The following is a 17753-nucleotide window of genomic DNA, read 5'->3' as shown; positions in this document are numbered from 1 at the left end:
ACGGACGCCAGGGTTCCCCGGTTACCTGGATGGCCGACCAACTTGGAAGAATGGTTCCACCGCAGGACTTCGGGGCGCAACGCAACCGGGACAAACAACCTGCCCACCGGACACTCTCTCGGGACTTGCACCCCTCGACCGGCCTGCTCAACTTGTCTCTCGAGATCCCAGATAGCAGCCCCGACCACCATCCCCTTGGGAAGAATAGGTCTGGTCGGAGGCTCCCCTCCGGGAATCTCAAAGAGACGAGAGAGAGCATCGGGTTTGACGTTCTTAGACCCCGGCCGGTACGAGAGGGTGAAGTTAAACCGACCGAAAAAGAGTGCCCAGCGGGCTTGGCGCGAGTTTAGTCTCTTGGCTGAACGGATATACTCAAGGTTCTTATGATCCGTCCAGACCAAGAAAGGCTGCGCTGACCCCTCCAGCCAGTGACGCCACTCCCCCAAAGCCAGGCGGACCGCCAACAACTCTCGGTTACCTATGTCATAGTTCCGTTCGGCAGGGTTGAGGCGATGGGAGTAGAAGGCGCATGGATGCACCTTCCCATCATGAGTAGAACGCTGAGACAGAACCGCGCCTACCCCAACGTCGGATGCATCGACCTCGACAATGAATTGTTGCTCGGGTTCTGGAAAACAAAGCACAGGAGCAGAGACAAAACGAGACTTGAGATCATCAAAGGCTACCTGGGCTTGGGAATTCCATCTGAACGAGACCTTAGTGGAGGTTAATGCAGTGAGCGGTACGGCTATCTGGCCGAAACCCCGGATGAATCGCCGGTAAAAGTTGGCGAAACCCAGGAACCGCTGAAGGGCTTTACGAGAGTCGGGGACAGGCCATTCGGCGACGGCTCTGATCTTGGCGGGATCAGGGTTGATGCCTCTGGGAGAAATTATGTGACCAAGGAACGAAACGGTGACAGCATGGAACTCGCACTTCTCCGCCTTGACAAAAAGTTGATTCTCTAATAAACGCTGGAGAACCTCCCTGACGTGTCGGGTGTGTTCCTGGAGAGAGGGGGAAAAAATCAGAATATCATCCAGGTACACAAAGACAAATCGATTAATCATGTCCCCCAACACGGCATTAATGAGGCCCTGGAAGACGGCAGGAGCATTGGTCAAACCGAACGGGAGTACCAAATACTCATAGTGTCCCGAAGGTGTATTAAACGCCGTCTTCCACTCGTCCCCCTCCCGGATGCGAACTAGGTGATAGGCATTGCGAAGGTCTAGTTTAGTAAAGACCTGGGCTCCCTGCAAGAGTTCGAAGGCAGTTGACATGAGAGGTAGGGGGTACTTATTCTTAACAGTAATCTCATTCAAACCTCGAAAATCGATACAGGGACGCAGGGAGCCGTCCTTCTTCTGTACGAAGAAAAACCCTGCACCGGCCGGGGAGGAGGAATGGCGAACGAGCCCAGCCTGTAAACATTCCTGAATATACTTGTCCATGGCCTCTCTCTCCGGGACGGACAGTGAGTAGAGGCGCCCCCTAGGCGGAGAAGTGCCTGGGAGAAGGTCTATGGAGCAGTCGTAGGGGCGATGCGGAGGGAGAGAGGTGGCTCGCGACCTACTGAAAACGGTGCGAAGATCGTGGTACTCCTCCGGAACCCCAGTCAAATCGGCGGCCCTGACCTGAAACACAGAAGACACAGAGACAAGAGACGGAGCAGAACCAAGACAAGACGTGTGACAAGATGGGCTCCAGGCCACCACAGAACCCCTAACCCAATCAATGTGAGGATTGTGCTGAGACAACCAAGGATGCCCTAAAATGAGGGGGTTATTGGGGGAATCGAGGATGTACAGCTCAATGCACTCACAATGATTACCCGAAAGAAAAAGCCTTACGTGAGAGGTGACGTGAGTTATGGTGGCAAAGGGAAGTCCCGCTAGCGTCTGGACCGAGATGGGTCTGTCGAGGAGCTTGGTCGGAATCCTCCACCGGACTGCGGTGGTGGCATCGAGGAAACTCCCCTCAGCACCTGAGTCGAGAAGAGCCTTGCCGGTGTGACTCCGGCCATCGAACAGGATCCGGAACGGCAGTGAGGAACGGGAAACAGGAGAGGAAAAAGGAATAGCGCCCACCCGGACTCTCCGCTCTACGGGTGGGCGGAGCCTTTTAACGGACACTGGATGACTTGGTGTCCCTCCTTCCCGCAATAGAAGCAGAGTCCTCCGAGAAGGCGCTGCTGCTTCTGTAAAGGTGTCAGACGAGAGCGGCCTAGTTGCATGGGTTCCTCCTCCGAACCGGCTCCGATGACTTTAGGAAAGGTGTGGGCGTCTCGGACTCGCCAAGAGGTGGGTGAAGGCTGCCGGCGACGACGATTGTTTAAACGGGTCTCGACCCGGAGGCAGAGGTTGGTGAGGGAGTCTAAATCCCTAGGAGGTTCGAGTGTGGCGATCTCGTCAGCAATGGACGCATTCACCCCGTTGAGAAATCGAGCACGTAGCGCTTCCTCGTTCCAGTTGCAGGCGGCCGCCAGCGTCTGGAACTTGATGGAATAATCCGTGATGGAGTTACGACCCTGGGTCAGGCTTGAGAGCTGGGCGGCCGCCTGCTCCCCCTGAGCTGACCTGTCGAACAGCCTGATCATCTCGGCCCGGAAGTCTGTGAACGAGTGGCAAAAGGGTGCTTGAAACTCCCATACAGCTGTACCCCATTCTCGTGCCCGATCCGTCAGCAGGGTTAAAACAAACGCCACCCTTGCCTCTTCGGTGGCATAGCGGCGTGGCTGAAGGGAAAACACCAGAGCACACTGGGCGAGGAAAGGACGGCAGGCATTGGGGTCTCCGTTGTAAGGCGGGGGGTTATTGACATGGGGCTCAGACTCAGACAGAAGTCCACGAGACGGGCTGGAAGAGATTCGACTCGCAGCGAGATCTCTGCGCAGCTCGGTGACTAGAGCTGTAAATTCCGTGACTTGACCTACAAGATTACCCACTTCCTGTGTAGTGGCATTCAGCCGTGTGACCTGTTGTCCGAGGGCGACCCCCTGTTGTTGCAGAGCATTGCGGAAGGGATCCATCCCCGCTGAATCTCCAGTCTGGTCAGACCGTTCTGTCATGACTCAGTAGGAATAAGAAATTCAGAGACTCAAATGCGGGAAAAAGGGTTTATTAGAACACACAACTGTCCACCGGACCCGCTACAGGTACCTCGTGAGCCCGTGGGGAGATGGCTCGACCCAGCGGCACTCACGGTAAGAACAGAAATAGAATCCAAAAAGTAGCAGCCTTGACTTTAACGGAAGCTCGGCGGGGAGGGGTCTTGACCCGCTGGCAGAATCCGGATGACTGTGGTGATCCTTGTGAGGTGATGCCGGGAGGTGAAGAGAGCGGAGGTCCGAGACGCCAGAGAAACTGAGGAGGTACAGGGGAGAAGAGAGTAGCCAAGAGCAACAAGACACTGGAGCAACAAAAACAAATAAACACGACTAAGAGATACTAGGACTATGACAAAAAACCTGAACAAGGCTGTGGCAGTCAGTGCTGACATTACAAACGCAACGGTCTGACAAAAGACAAGAAAACAAGAGGGCTTAAATAGAGGGGACCTAATCAACGGGGAATGAACAACAGGTGAATAATAATAAGGAACCAGGGGGGACTACTAATTAGAGACGAGCAACAGGAGTGTAGGTGATGAGGTGATGGAAACCCGGTGAGAGGAAAGCCTGAAGGGGAGACACGGAGACAGGTCTAATGATGTAGACACAAAACACGTGGAGAACCGCCAAAACGATTCCACAAGAGATTGACAAAACAAAACAAACACACACACCAGACAAGAAGGTCACGACAAGACCGAGATCACGACAATTAGGGGAAAAATTTAAATAGGGGAAATTTAAATAGAAAATTACGCCACCATGAAATAGTTATAATGTGTCAAATTTGTATTTATTACTTAAATATATATACTGTATATAATAATATGTGCATCTCTTCATTGCAGGTATGTGCACGTGGCTTCTTTCTGAGTGAACAGGGAACCTGTTTGCCATGTAACTGTAAAGGTCATGCTGATAGCTGCGAGGACATCACAGGGATATGTATTGTAAGTTGTTGTTTTACATCCTTTTTAACTGCCAATATTGCCTCCAGCATTTTTTTATATTCTGTGACATCATCAAAGTCAACCAAATAACAATGACATTATTGTGTGCAACCAACAGGAAATGAAAGGTATTATTTTGTTTCTAAGTTATTTAGGACATTATTATACGTTTGCAAGGAGCTCAGTTTCGCTGCAAATTATACAATCTTCATATGTCTTGGCATGCTCTTTCACATTGCTGTTGACTCCAGAGTTGATTTGGCTAGAACGGTCACTGGAATGGTGGCAATACATGTAGAAATGATGGTTAAAAGCTAAGTAATGTCATTTTTACCTATATCCAGCCTTTGTGTGCTTTATTTTGGTGCTTTAGGACTGTCATGACCACACTGTTGGGGATTTCTGTGACCAATGTGAAGAAAGCTATTTACGTTTGTTTCTTCCTGACAACACGTTTGAGTGTAGACCATGTGCCTGCCCACTCTCACTAGAGTCTAACAAGTAAGCAGAGTTACAAGTGAAAATTCTCGTTTCTAGATCTAAAATATTTCAATTTTGTAATATTGATTTCCTTAATTATTACAATGGAATAGTGTCCTTTTAAAAAGAGTTTGTGTTGATGTTTATCTACAGTTTTGCAGACCACTGTGATAAGAGAGGTGATTTTTTGAGATGTATATGTCAGGAGGGCTATGCAGGACATTACTGCGAGAGGTCAGTACTGTTCTCAACCCACATACAGCATGTTATTTATGCTCCCTATGCTTTCGAAATCAAACCTTTTCATAGCTATGACAGGAAACAATGGCATCCAACAATACCTTGGAAAAAACAGCTGATCTTAAAAAAATTATAGAATTACGTACTTCCTCAGGTTCGACAACGAAACCTCCGATGTCAATAGCATTTTAATAGTTGGCCAACATATTGTGCACTGATTGGTTCCTATTTGTGCCCTCTATTCATATTTGTGCCTCTCAATAGTTTCCGAAAGTTACTAGTAACACATGGAGCTGTGGCTAAACAGACCAATTGAGGTAAACTTTAAACACATTTAAAGACGCAAGTCGTTTAATGAATAAAAAACTAAAGAAATAAAGAATTAAAAGAAAAAACATAACTTCCTGGAACTATCTGAAGACTCCATGAATCATGTGACGGACAAATTTTTGGGACTTCCGTTGTCACAACTCTCTCTCTCTCAATGGCTCTGGTTGTAGCCAAAAGCTTTCAGATGTAATTGGCAGACGTGGTGTGCTGCGAATTCAAACAAGAGTACCAATCAGAAGCATCTGTCATGATCCTTTGTAATGTTCTCCAGCTTGTTAATCTTTTGTCATCAAAGGACTTTATTTCACATACTCATCCACGACTAGTCACCTGCACTCAGTCAACCATATCAACTGCCAACAATCACCTCATCACACTCAGCATTTAAGCTACACACCCACAGTCACCCATGGTATGGTCTCGTTTCTCAAGGACTGTTACTTCTCTTGGTGTGTTATTTACCTGTGTGTTGGAATATTATTTTGTTGTGTTCTTGTCATCTCTTGTTCCGTCTCCATCATCCATGTTTTTTTGGACATTTAGTTAACAGACAGTCACCCCTTGTGTAGAGGTTAAAATGCTGTGAATGTGTTGAGGTGATTGTTGGCAGGTTAACATTTTCATAAGTAACTGTAATGTAATTACACATTTTTCTCAGTTACTGTAACAAAATTACAGTTACATTTATTTTGTATTTAAATTAAGTAGTTCTATTACATGAAACTATTTACTTAAAACGGATAATTATTTGAATTAACTGGTTCCCCTCTCACCCCCAAGATGTGCTCCAGGTTACTATGGCAACCCCATGCAGGTGGGCAACAACTGTAAAAAATGTGATTGCAATGGTAACTCTGACCCCAATCTGATCTTCAACGAGTGCAACAATGTGACGGGCCGGTGTCTGAACTGTTGGGCTAACACTGCTGGTGACAACTGCGAAAGATGTGCACCAGGCTTTTATGGCGATGCAATCAGTGCCAAGGACTGTGGAGGTAAGTGCATCAGAAAGACAATATGTTGATGACGATATGGCAGGTTATAAAAAATTGTCTAGACATATCTAGACATGGGCATCTTATTTTTCTATTTCAAAAGAATCGCTAATCCTGTTAAAAAAGCACTGCACAGTAGCCTACTGGATATAGACGGTTTCAAAGCAACAACATAAACAAACGTTACTGCGCACGCGCAAGTTCGTGGACTGTCATTAACTTCCGGTACACATTTGCAAACACTAGAGTGCCTGAAGATTATTTCTGATAACAAGCAAAAGAAACCGAGAAGAACCGTTACTTGGCTAAACTTGCCTCTCCAGTATTTTGAATTTAGACTGCGATACCAAGCTCAACCGCTAGATTTCAATGTCCCATACGGTTTCTTAAAATGCAACAAAGATACACGACGCAGTCAACAAATTGTTTATTTAATAAAATTATCATATAATAACTAAATTTAACAAATTGTTAATTTAAAACAATTGTTGTACAATAAAATAATCATATAAATTAATACGAACATAAATTTGATAAAATATAAATTGTTATATTATAAGACACTAGCCAGTAGCCAGACCACTAAACAAAAACAGACCGGAAGTTACCGGCAGTCCAGGCGTGTGCGTCTGATGAAGCGGTCTATACTTAATATGATATTTGAAAAATACAAAATATATACGTGACAAAAATACACAAAATTGAAAAAGAATGCCTGTTCATAAGAACATAGACATGTATCTATTTTTAGTGTCAACCTCAAACCATAAAATGTCATTCAACTTATTATATTTGCATGGTTTGTAATGTAGAAATATTAAAGAGTGTCTTAAGGCCAATTTATGGTCCTGCTTAGGCGTAGCCTACGCAGAGCCGCGTACCCTGTGCGTACCCTACGCCATAGCCTGACGCGCACCTCTCCAAAAATGTAACAACGCGTCAACTCAACGTGGACCCTACGCGGACCGCAAGCACTGTGATTGGTCGGTTTGGCAGCATCGTACTTCCTTCTACGCATTTCTGGCGTCTTCTTCCGGCAAGTTCAGAGTCCACAAAAGAACAACATGGCGAGCATCGACATCGACCAAGTACTGAGCGTCTGATTGAAGAGGTTCGGAAATGCACGCATCTGTATGACTCCTCTTCGGCGGACTATAAAGACTGTTCGATGGCTGCGAATTCTTGTAGAGAGATTTCCTCTAACGTCGGTTTGGAAGAGTGTCAGCAAAATACATGAAGAACTTCGCACTTTATAAACACTGTGCACGATCTTTTGCACTTTATTGGCTTTATAGTTTTATTTTTTGTTTTACCTTTTATTGTTACTAGTTTTTTGAAAGTTTTATAATTGTGTTAATATTGCATTGTATACTCATCTATACATAGTTTGCACTTTTACATATTCTGTTCTTTGACTCTTTTGCAAATAAAGAACAAAATTGTGACACTTCCAGATCTTGGTTGCATTTCGTTTCATTTTTAACTAAACAATTAATAGGGTGAGTTGTCCATGATAAAATATGATATTCTATCAGGGTATCATTTCAATACACAGTTTTGACATCTATGTATGTGCTCTGCGTAAATGAGTACACCCCTTTGAAAAGTATACTTTTTTTCAACAATATCTAAATGAACACACATAAAAATCCAAAATGTGGACAAGACTAAGTTTAATATAACATCTGTTTAACTTCTAACATGAAAGTACGGTTAATAATATAACGGATTACACATTTTTCTGTTTCGATCAGCTCCAACTCCATTAAGATGCATTAAGATGCGATCAGCTTCCATTGTCGTTTGCATACACTAGTGTCATGGTTCTGCCCCACCTTGTCTTGCTTCTCTTGGCCTAGTGGCAGAACCATGATAGAACCTCTTGTTTTATGTGGAGAGTGACGTTTTGTCCCTCTTGGTCTTCCACTCTCCGGTGTGGCGTCTCTGTTCCCGCCCTTTCGTCTCGTTATTGCTTGTTAATTAGTTCATGTCCCGCACCTATCCCCTTCTTGATTTAGTCCCCTTTATATAGTCCTCTTGTTTCATTGTCCTGTGCTGAATCATTGTACTGTCGTGTGTGTGTCATATGTGGTGAGTTCCTGTCTTGTCAGTGTAGTTTAGTTATTTTGTATTTAATTCGAGTGTTGTCTTAGTCTGGTTAGGTGTAGTTAGTCCTTGTCCTTGGTGTCATGTTTTATACCCTTGTGTTTTGTTATGTTACCCCCCCGTGGGTGTTTGTTTTGTACTTATATTTTATTAAATGTCTTGTAACCCCTTACCCGCTGTCTGCAACTGGGTCCTCTGTCCTTGTCCTCACCACCCACGTTCATGACACACTAGCATACACACAAAACATCGGCGAAGAAGAGCAAACCCGTGAAAACACAAAGAGCCAACTAGCGTTTCAGCGGTGTAATTGCAGTACGACGCATACTCTCAACGCAGAACCATAAATGTTCACGACGGCATCGTCTACGTACGTAGGCTACGCCGTAGGTTACGGCGTAGGTCCTACGCAGAAGTAAAAATCGCGTTTTAGCTGCCAAATAATTGTGTTGCACAATGACATGGCATTTTTCAACTTGAAATCACATGTTTTCAGACATTGCTAACTCAAGAAGTTGTTTATAATAAGTTGACAGGAAACTACAGCAATAGCTATATTGGAACTAGACAAAATGCAAATTGATAAAAATGTCAATAAATCATCTTGGAATGTGCAAAAAACTGTATGTTGTTTGAAAAAAAAGTCTCTTACTCTCTATTTCAGAGTGCCAGTGCAATAAGTGCGGTACTGCATCATGTGATGACAGGACAGGTGTCTGCCACTGTAAACCTGGAGTTACTGGTTACCTGTGTGACAGATGTGAGGTATAGAAATCACACAATGTATTCTTTTTTAAAACATTGTTCTTTTTTGTCACATCCATGACGCTGGAATTTGCCATATATGCTCAGAAACAATTAGCACATCTAATCCTCAATATATTTTTAAAAGATGTGTTTTTATGTTTCATGTGTAGGAGGGTTACTCTGGATTTGGCAGCTGTATGGGTTGCCGTCGGTGTGAATGTGCCTCTGCTGCCTTACGTGCCACTTGCCACCCTCTCACACACAGCTGCCAGTGTCGCCCAGGGGCCGGAGGCCGATATTGTGAGCGCTGCCTGTCTGGATTCTGGGATTACAGCCCATCTGGCTGCAAGAGTGAGTATGAGATGCATCACTGCATATGGCAGAAAATAAATGCCTGACAGAAGCGTCTTACGTTTTACTCATGTGCAGTACATTGATGTAAGTGCTTTCAGGTGTGGATGGGCAGCACTTGGACAACACTTAAAAACACTAGTTTGGACAAAGAGCATTGTAAACAAAACCACATTAGTGTGGACAAGGTGTAGAAAGTCATTTTATTCTCACAGACAGGAAACACATTGAACTGTCCAGTTAGTGTACTGTCTCTATAAATGTTAGCAAGACAAAGGAGATGATTGTGAACAGGCCATTACAAGAGTCATTTACCTCAATAGAAGTAAAGAGAGTTACAGTTTCCATGCAGTAAACATCTCCAAGGACCTAGAGCAAACTCCTGGGCTTACTGGATATATAAACAGACTCACTGCTTGAGAAGGGCCTGTAATATCGTCAAGAACTGCACTCACCCTGCTCACCAACTGTTTGCTACACTGCCATTTGACAGTTGCTTACATTCCATCCCATCACAGACAACCAGACTGAAGAATAGTTTCTATCTTACATTTTTTAGACTGCTTAAGAGCCAACTGTCCTTTATCTAGCTCTGCAAAACTTTACTACTAAAACTTTTTACTGACACTTCGNGGTGTTTGTTTTGTACTTATATTTTATTAAATGTCTGTTAACCCCTTACCCGCTGTCTGCAACTGGGTCCTCTGTCCTTGTCCTCACCACCCACGTTCATGACACACTAGCATACACACAAAACATCGGCGAAGAAGAGCAAACCCGTGAAAACACAAAGAGCCAACTAGCGTTTCAGCGGTGTAATTGCAGTACGACGCATACTCTCAACGCAGAACCATAAATGTTCACGACGGCATCGTCTACGTACGTAGGCTACGCCGTAGGTTACGGCGTAGGTCCTACGCAGAAGTAAAAATCGCGTTTTAGCTGCCAAATAATTGTGTTGCACAATGACATGGCATTTTTCAACTTGAAATCACATGTTTTCAGACATTGCTAACTCAAGAAGTTGTTTATAATAAGTTGACAGGAAACTACAGCAATAGCTATATTGGAACTAGACAAAATGCAAATTGATAAAAATGTCAATAAATCATCTTGGAATGTGCAAAAAACTGTATGTTGTTTGAAAAAAAAGTCTCTTACTCTCTATTTCAGAGTGCCAGTGCAATAAGTGCGGTACTGCATCATGTGATGACAGGACAGGTGTCTGCCACTGTAAACCTGGAGTTACTGGTTACCTGTGTGACAGATGTGAGGTATAGAAATCACACAATGTATTCTTTTTTAAAACATTGTTCTTTTTTGTCACATCCATGACGCTGGAATTTGCCATATATGCTCAGAAACAATTAGCACATCTAATCCTCAATATATTTTTAAAAGATGTGTTTTTATGTTTCATGTGTAGGAGGGTTACTCTGGATTTGGCAGCTGTATGGGTTGCCGTCGGTGTGAATGTGCCTCTGCTGCCTTACGTGCCACTTGCCACCCTCTCACACACAGCTGCCAGTGTCGCCCAGGGGCCGGAGGCCGATATTGTGAGCGCTGCCTGTCTGGATTCTGGGATTACAGCCCATCTGGCTGCAAGAGTGAGTATGAGATGCATCACTGCATATGGCAGAAAATAAATGCCTGACAGAAGCGTCTTACGTTTTACTCATGTGCAGTACATTGATGTAAGTGCTTTCAGGTGTGGATGGGCAGCACTTGGACAACACTTAAAAACACTAGTTTGGACAAAGAGCATTGTAAACAAAACCACATTAGTGTGGACAAGGTGTAGAAAGTCATTTTATTCTCACAGACAGGAAACACATTGAACTGTCCAGTTAGTGTACTGTCTCTATAAATGTTAGCAAGACAAAGGAGATGATTGTGAACAGGCCATTACAAGAGTCATTTACCTCAATAGAAGTAAAGAGAGTTACAGTTTCCATGCAGTAAACATCTCCAAGGACCTAGAGCAAACTCCTGGGCTTACTGGATATATAAACAGACTCACTGCTTGAGAAGGGCCTGTAATATCGTCAAGAACTGCACTCACCCTGCTCACCAACTGTTTGCTACACTGCCATTTGACAGTTGCTTACATTCCATCCCATCACAGACAACCAGACTGAAGAATAGTTTCTATCTTACATTTTTTAGACTGCTTAAGAGCCAACTGTCCTTTATCTAGCTCTGCAAAACTTTACTACTAAAACTTTTTACTGACACTTCGGACACTGACGACGCTACTTACTACTCTTAAAGGGGTCATATGACACGGCTAAAACAAATATTATAGTTTCTTTTAGATGTAATGCAATGTGTATACACGATTTAAGGTTCAAAAACACTGTATTTTCCACACACCGTGCATGTTTGTATCTCCTCTTTGCCCCGCCTCTCAGAAAAGTGCAGATTTTATACAAAGCTCATCGCTCTGAAAAGCGAGGTGTGCTATGATTGGCCAGTTAACCAGTGCGTAGTGATTGGTCGAATACTGCAAGCGTGTGATGGAAATGTAACGCCTCTTACCATATTTGGAACATCAGGTTCAAAAGCAATTGTACTGACAGGTACGCCCACCTTACTTGCATGTACATTTGGGCGGTCTTAGTCAAATGATACCACGAACTGGCGTAGATTTGTGGGGGTGTGGTTACACGAGGCGTTTCAGGCAGGTCTGGGTGAGCATTCGCTTTTAGATAGAATGCATCTTTTCTTTCGACACTTTAATTTTTGCAATTTTACGTGTCTAATACATGCATGGGCAACTTATAGCACACCAAAGACACAGAAAAACACGTATTCGCGCCATATGACCCCTCTAATACTTCTTATTGTATTTGTTACTGTCACTTATCTGTTTCCATTATTCCGTCTACATTCTATTCTATTCTATTGTCTTGCCTATATGTTTCACTTTAATAGCCAAGTACCTTTAACTTGTGTTTAACTATGTGTGTTAAAATGTGTGTGTCGCCCTGTCTACAAATTTTTGCTATGATCATGTTAATGTCCCTAGCCCCCATATTTAAGTACTGCTGTTGGACTTGAGTGTGATTTCTCAGTGTGCTCAGAAGTTCAGAAAACCAAAAATTCAGATATAAAATGAACTTAGATCTGTGCCACATGACAACACATACATTTCAGTAATGGCATTTTTTGTATTGTGAGTAGTCCTACCCTAAACTCATGCCATTCTTTGAGACTCAAATTTCAACATCAAAATTAAAACACAGCACGTCATTGGAGATTTCCCATTTACATCTGAACTGTGAAACTGATGGGAAAATTCATTGAGTCACACCCCCTCCCTCCTAACGCAGTAAAGTTCCCATAACCCATGACCGATGATGATATTCTATCTGCACACCCACACAGCTCCATGGCCATCTGCACTTGAGCACAGGGATTAACACTAATCATGTATTTCCTATGACAACGTCATCTGTCTAACATACCCGGCATAGGCAAAACAGTTGTGTTCTGTAGAGGTTTCAAGTATGCGATGTGTATTTAGACTGTATAGTTCATGATGTCTGACTGAGATTTTCAACATCTGTGCTAATGTTTATCAAGAATCATTTTTCCTCAGTAATTGCCTTCAGATCATTCTTTTCTGCTATGTCAAGTTTTCAAGTCTTGTGGGTAAACATTTGAAAGTTTAGCCCTCTCCTCAGCAAAGATGTATGACTGATGTGACTATTATGTTTGCAAATGGCTGTACAGTATGTGTAATGTTGTAATCATTCAAGATAATATGTCTCTCAAGTTTACACTTCTGAATAGTTTAAATTCCTTACTGGACATGCTGTTTACAATTTGCTTCGTGCCATGTATGTGCTTTCTGTTATATAGATGTATAACATGCTAAATGTGTGCTGTGTGTGTTTCTGTGCTCTGTGCCTCAGAATGTGATTGTCCAGAGGAGAATTGTGACATGCACACAGGAGAGTGTCTGCCAGAAGCATCAAAAATCAGCGAGTGTAATATTGGTAAGTTCAATAAGAAGACACGATTAAAAATGTCAAACAAGTCGGCGCTGGTGGTCCAGTGGGCTGTTTGCCGACATGTTGTTCAAGTCTCGGCTCGTGGTACTTTCCCAGATCCTGTTCCCTTCTACCTCATCCCAAAAATGTCCTGTCTCACTCTCCACTCTCTTATAATACAAGCTATAAAGACCAAAAAAGTAAATATTAAACTAATTGTGAGAAAACGATCTAATTCAGGAGAATGATCTGTTCAGGTCATTCAGTAGATCATTAGTATTGTGATATACTGTATATTTGTGTATTGACAGGAAAACAGGATCTCAAATAGCAAGACTTGCAGTGTAAAGTCTGGTTCTCATTCCCTTTTATTATGGTTTAAGAACCACATACTTAGACAAAACAGTTTTTAGGTGTTGTTTAAGAGTAAAAAATCGAAATATTTAGTCATAGAATAAAATTTGAGTTAAATGACATAGCCGTTTCTTCGCCTAAAGCTATTGTGCAGAATGCACGAGACATTATATATTGCAAACACCCTCCAAAAACTAATTTCTGGGAGGTATATGGTGCTACGGACATGCACAATTAGACAATTTATCAAATGTATGCGAGACACCTTAATACCATAGACTGATATTATGAATAATGCAATAAAGACGGTTTCAAAGCAACATAAACAAATGTTACTGCACATGCATGCTTTTGGGCCCAAATTTAATTTCCTAATCTGCAAAGAATAGTCCCTGTAGATTATTTCTAATAACAAGCAAAAGAAATATCAAGTAAATGACATTAGCTAGCAGCAAGTTAAAAACATGTCTTGCCAGTATTGTTTAGGGTTAACAGTAAGAATCGTTACTTGATTATTTAATAACATTTACATTACATTTATGCATTTGGCAGACAGTTTTATCCAAAGCGACTTTCATTGCATTATACTATACATTTGTCGTTGAGTATATGCAATCCCTGGGATCGAACCCATGACCCTGGCGTTGCTAGTGCCATGCTCTAACCACTGAGCTACAGGAAAGCTTTTTAATAAAATTAATATACAATAAAATTAAATAAAATTTGTTTAAATTAAATAAAATATAAATGTAAATATAAATATAAAATATATAAAATATAAAATAGTTATATTAATAGCCACTAGCCATACCAATCAAACACAGACCGGAAGTTAACTCCGGGCCAGGCACGTGTGTCTGATGAAACTGTCTATACTTGGAAGAGTATAGTGAGATATTTTGTGGAACCCTAAATATTACCATTCACATATTCGTTAGCAACGTTGCAGAAAATTTATTGAAATCTATTAGAAATAACCCTTTTTTCGCCTCCCCAGACTGTGACGCCTGTATCTGGAATCTGATCGGAGATATGCGTCAGTCCAACAAAACCCTGGATCATGTTAGGAACAGCGTGTTGAATATTTCTACAGGAGCTGCTGCCAATGACAGATTGAAATACTACAACTACACTGCACACAGACTACAGGTAACAACGCTCAAAACACCCATAAAAGTTTGGGAACTGCAACAACGTATTCATAGTTTTCCAGTGATGTCATGCCGTTAGAGGAATGCTGCCCCTGGAGGGCAAAACAGTGCAATCCTCCACTGTCCGCCAGGTCACGAAGAGAGTGATTTCTTATGTTTAGCCAAAATTCTGTATAGTTATTGTGCAATATGATACAATAGCCGACGAGGAGACTTTGACGAGAAGAATCCCATCCAAGAAACCTCAGAAAGGAGGATTTTATGGAACTGTGCCATTAAACATGCTTCTGTCCCTGGAGAGGACAAACAATGGCAGCCGTCAAAGTACAGTCGTATTTGCAGTGAACACTTCATGAAAATGATATAAATCACTGTCATCTTTACAGAAATGAATCACAGCCATAAATCATATCTTTGTGTGATCTTCTAAAAGAGATGGGATGTTACTGTATATGTAAATAAACTGATAATGCAATGATCTACAAATCCTTTTTTACTTTTTGACCATATGTAGTACTAGGACAATATGTTCAGCTTTTGTTTAGATTGATAATCTTTATTATTTTTAGTATAATATAATATAGTATAATATAATAACCTGGCAGCAGTGTGGGGGATTATCCACAAGATCAATATTTTTTGAAGTCGACTCGGGCCGGGGCCTGGCAGTTGTGACTCAAATACAGTAGTGTGTGCTTTATATGAATAGGTAGTGCCCAAAACAGTTTTTGAGACAGAATGAAAATGGAAGGGCTTGTGCTGTGTCTCTACAGAGTAAACCGCCATCTTGCCCCACTGTTTTGCTCTCCAGGCCACTGCAGAAGTTACGTGACTGAAAACTATGAATAGGACACAGACAGAAAAGACATGGAAACGCTCAAACAACAGTTGATGTTAATGTGTTGTCACAGGCTCAGTTTGTAGGTTGGAGGAATACATCTGCAGTGATGAGAGTTGATACCGGGCAGGTGGAGGATAAAACACATGAGATGCTAACTGACATGGAGAAACTTGGTAGAGAGGTACCACTGATTCCAGCACTTCCTGATTTTATTCTTTTGTAACACTTCATTTGTTCTCCTACCTCTTAAACAGACCAAATTGCAAGGTAATGTTGAAGCCTTAAGAGTAAGACTGAGCTTTCATACACATTTTTTTCTTGTAATTGCAAGTTTAATAAAAAATTATTCTACTACTGTAATTCTGACATGATGACACCTTCCTATTGTCCATCTAGTCTTTATTTAGCCTCCCTCTTTCATGCAGCCCTGTTAGCATTATGGTAAAGAATTAGCAATTAAATTTTGCTGTATTGATGTGGTGTTGCGCTGATGTTTAATGTGTTGTTTTGTCAGGAAGAAACTGTGAAGTTATTGGGAGAGCGTGTGGATCAAGGGACACTTGAAAGCTCTACTCTAGCCAAGACGCTCAGTTCTAACCTCTCATCTCTTAACATCCTCTTAGAGGGTAAACTGAGACAACTCTCCCATTTGTACACACCTATACACTATAAGTCGTTGACTAAATAAAACACATCTGAAACAAGGAGCAAGTCCTCCTATGTCTTTAATGGCTTTATTAAGAGAATGTAGTTGTTATAAATATGTTGCTTCAGACATGATCAGGGATTGGGAGTTGTACAGTGTCCATCAGGAGTTAGATCCAGAGGTACAGAGGCAGAAAACGATAGAGGCTGAACGGATCTTGGGTTGGATGAGAAATCTAAACATTTCACCTAAAGAACCACTCGCTATTGATGAGTCCAAAGAGGCCAGTGAATGTGAGTGTTTGTGTTTGGTAAACTGAATTGTGCTTGTGTGTGTGTGTGTGTGTTCTCATGCTCATATTCAGCCTCTTACACCCTTAATGTGTATGATTGTAGTGCTTCGCCGTGTGCGTCAACTGGAGAAAACGTTAATGACAACACATGGCCGCCTGTCACCTGTGCGGGAGGTGTTGGGTCGATTCACTTCAAGACTCTTCCAAGCTCAGGATCTCCTCAACAAGGCTGATGATGATCTGATGCTGACACTACTTAAATACAGTAACAATCAGCTTCAACTACAGAGGAGACAGGTACATTCCTACACATACACATAGGATGGCATAAGGCTGAATCAATTAGAGAGAATTTTCATATTTGGGTAAACTAATCCCAACTCTAACGCCAACTCAGAACCTCACTATACTGTACGCTTTAACTGCAACACTCCAGACTTTCTGCTGTCCACATACTGTATGTGCTACCCAAAGCCATAAAGAGCTTCAGAATCTTTTGATTGAATTAACAGGTTTCTGACTGGGGCCCACGGTCATATGCTGGTTTCCTGTTTACTTGATAGAATTACTAAGGCTAATCAAAGAGGCACACTCTTCTATTTTAAGTTCAGCTACATTCGCAGAGTTTTTAATATTGCTCTTGGAAATCAACCCGTGTGAGGAGATACCTTTGTAAAGAACTTTGTTCCAATAACACATATGCCTAATTTTCCCAAAGCTCCAATCACATTAGACTTGAGCATGCAGAGGAATCCACATTGTAGGGCTTCTGTTTACATTTACATATTTGGCAGACGCTTTTATCCAAAGCGACTTACATTGCTTTATCCTATACATTTATACATAGGCATGTGCAATCCCTGGGATCGTTCCCACAACCTTGCGTTGTTAACGCAATGCTCTTACCGCTGAGCTACAGGAAAGCTGTTTAAATAGTAAAACATATAACGAATCGTACAAACTCGGAAAAAAGTCGGTTCACACTGCACTTCACACCTAAAGTCAGTGTTTGTTTAATTAAACCAAGAAAGTCATAGGCTTCGTTGAAACTGTCAATTTTTAGGACTGACAACCGTATGTACTTACAGGCGTGAGTCTCGAAATTTCCTGTTATTTATATATATATATATATATATATATATAAGAATATATTATATTATATA

General features: G+C 42.2%; 1 protein-coding gene across 1 annotated transcript in view; it reads left to right on the top strand.

Moving 5' to 3' along the window:
- The window catches only part of lama4 (laminin, alpha 4), an 86410-nt gene that overhangs the window by 21903 nt on the left and 46754 nt on the right, over positions 1–17753 (top strand). The window contains exons 2-13 of the mRNA XM_057352538.1: positions 3961–4062; positions 4436–4563; positions 4696–4776; positions 5893–6107; positions 8878–8978; positions 9131–9311; positions 13229–13312; positions 14658–14809; positions 15723–15833; positions 16167–16278; positions 16427–16591; positions 16694–16887. Of these exons, the coding sequence (XP_057208521.1) occupies positions 3961–4062; positions 4436–4563; positions 4696–4776; positions 5893–6107; positions 8878–8978; positions 9131–9311; positions 13229–13312; positions 14658–14809; positions 15723–15833; positions 16167–16278; positions 16427–16591; positions 16694–16887 (1626 nt within the window). The remainder of the gene's footprint in view (positions 1–3960; positions 4063–4435; positions 4564–4695; positions 4777–5892; positions 6108–8877; positions 8979–9130; positions 9312–13228; positions 13313–14657; positions 14810–15722; positions 15834–16166; positions 16279–16426; positions 16592–16693; positions 16888–17753) is intronic.

This window comes from Triplophysa rosa, linkage group LG15 (assembly GCF_024868665.1).
Source record: "Triplophysa rosa linkage group LG15, Trosa_1v2, whole genome shotgun sequence".
In the NCBI taxonomy this organism is placed as follows: domain Eukaryota; kingdom Metazoa; phylum Chordata; class Actinopteri; order Cypriniformes; family Nemacheilidae; genus Triplophysa; species Triplophysa rosa.
Note: the sequence above shows the minus strand (reverse complement) of the source record. Positions and strands in the feature narration are given on the sequence as shown.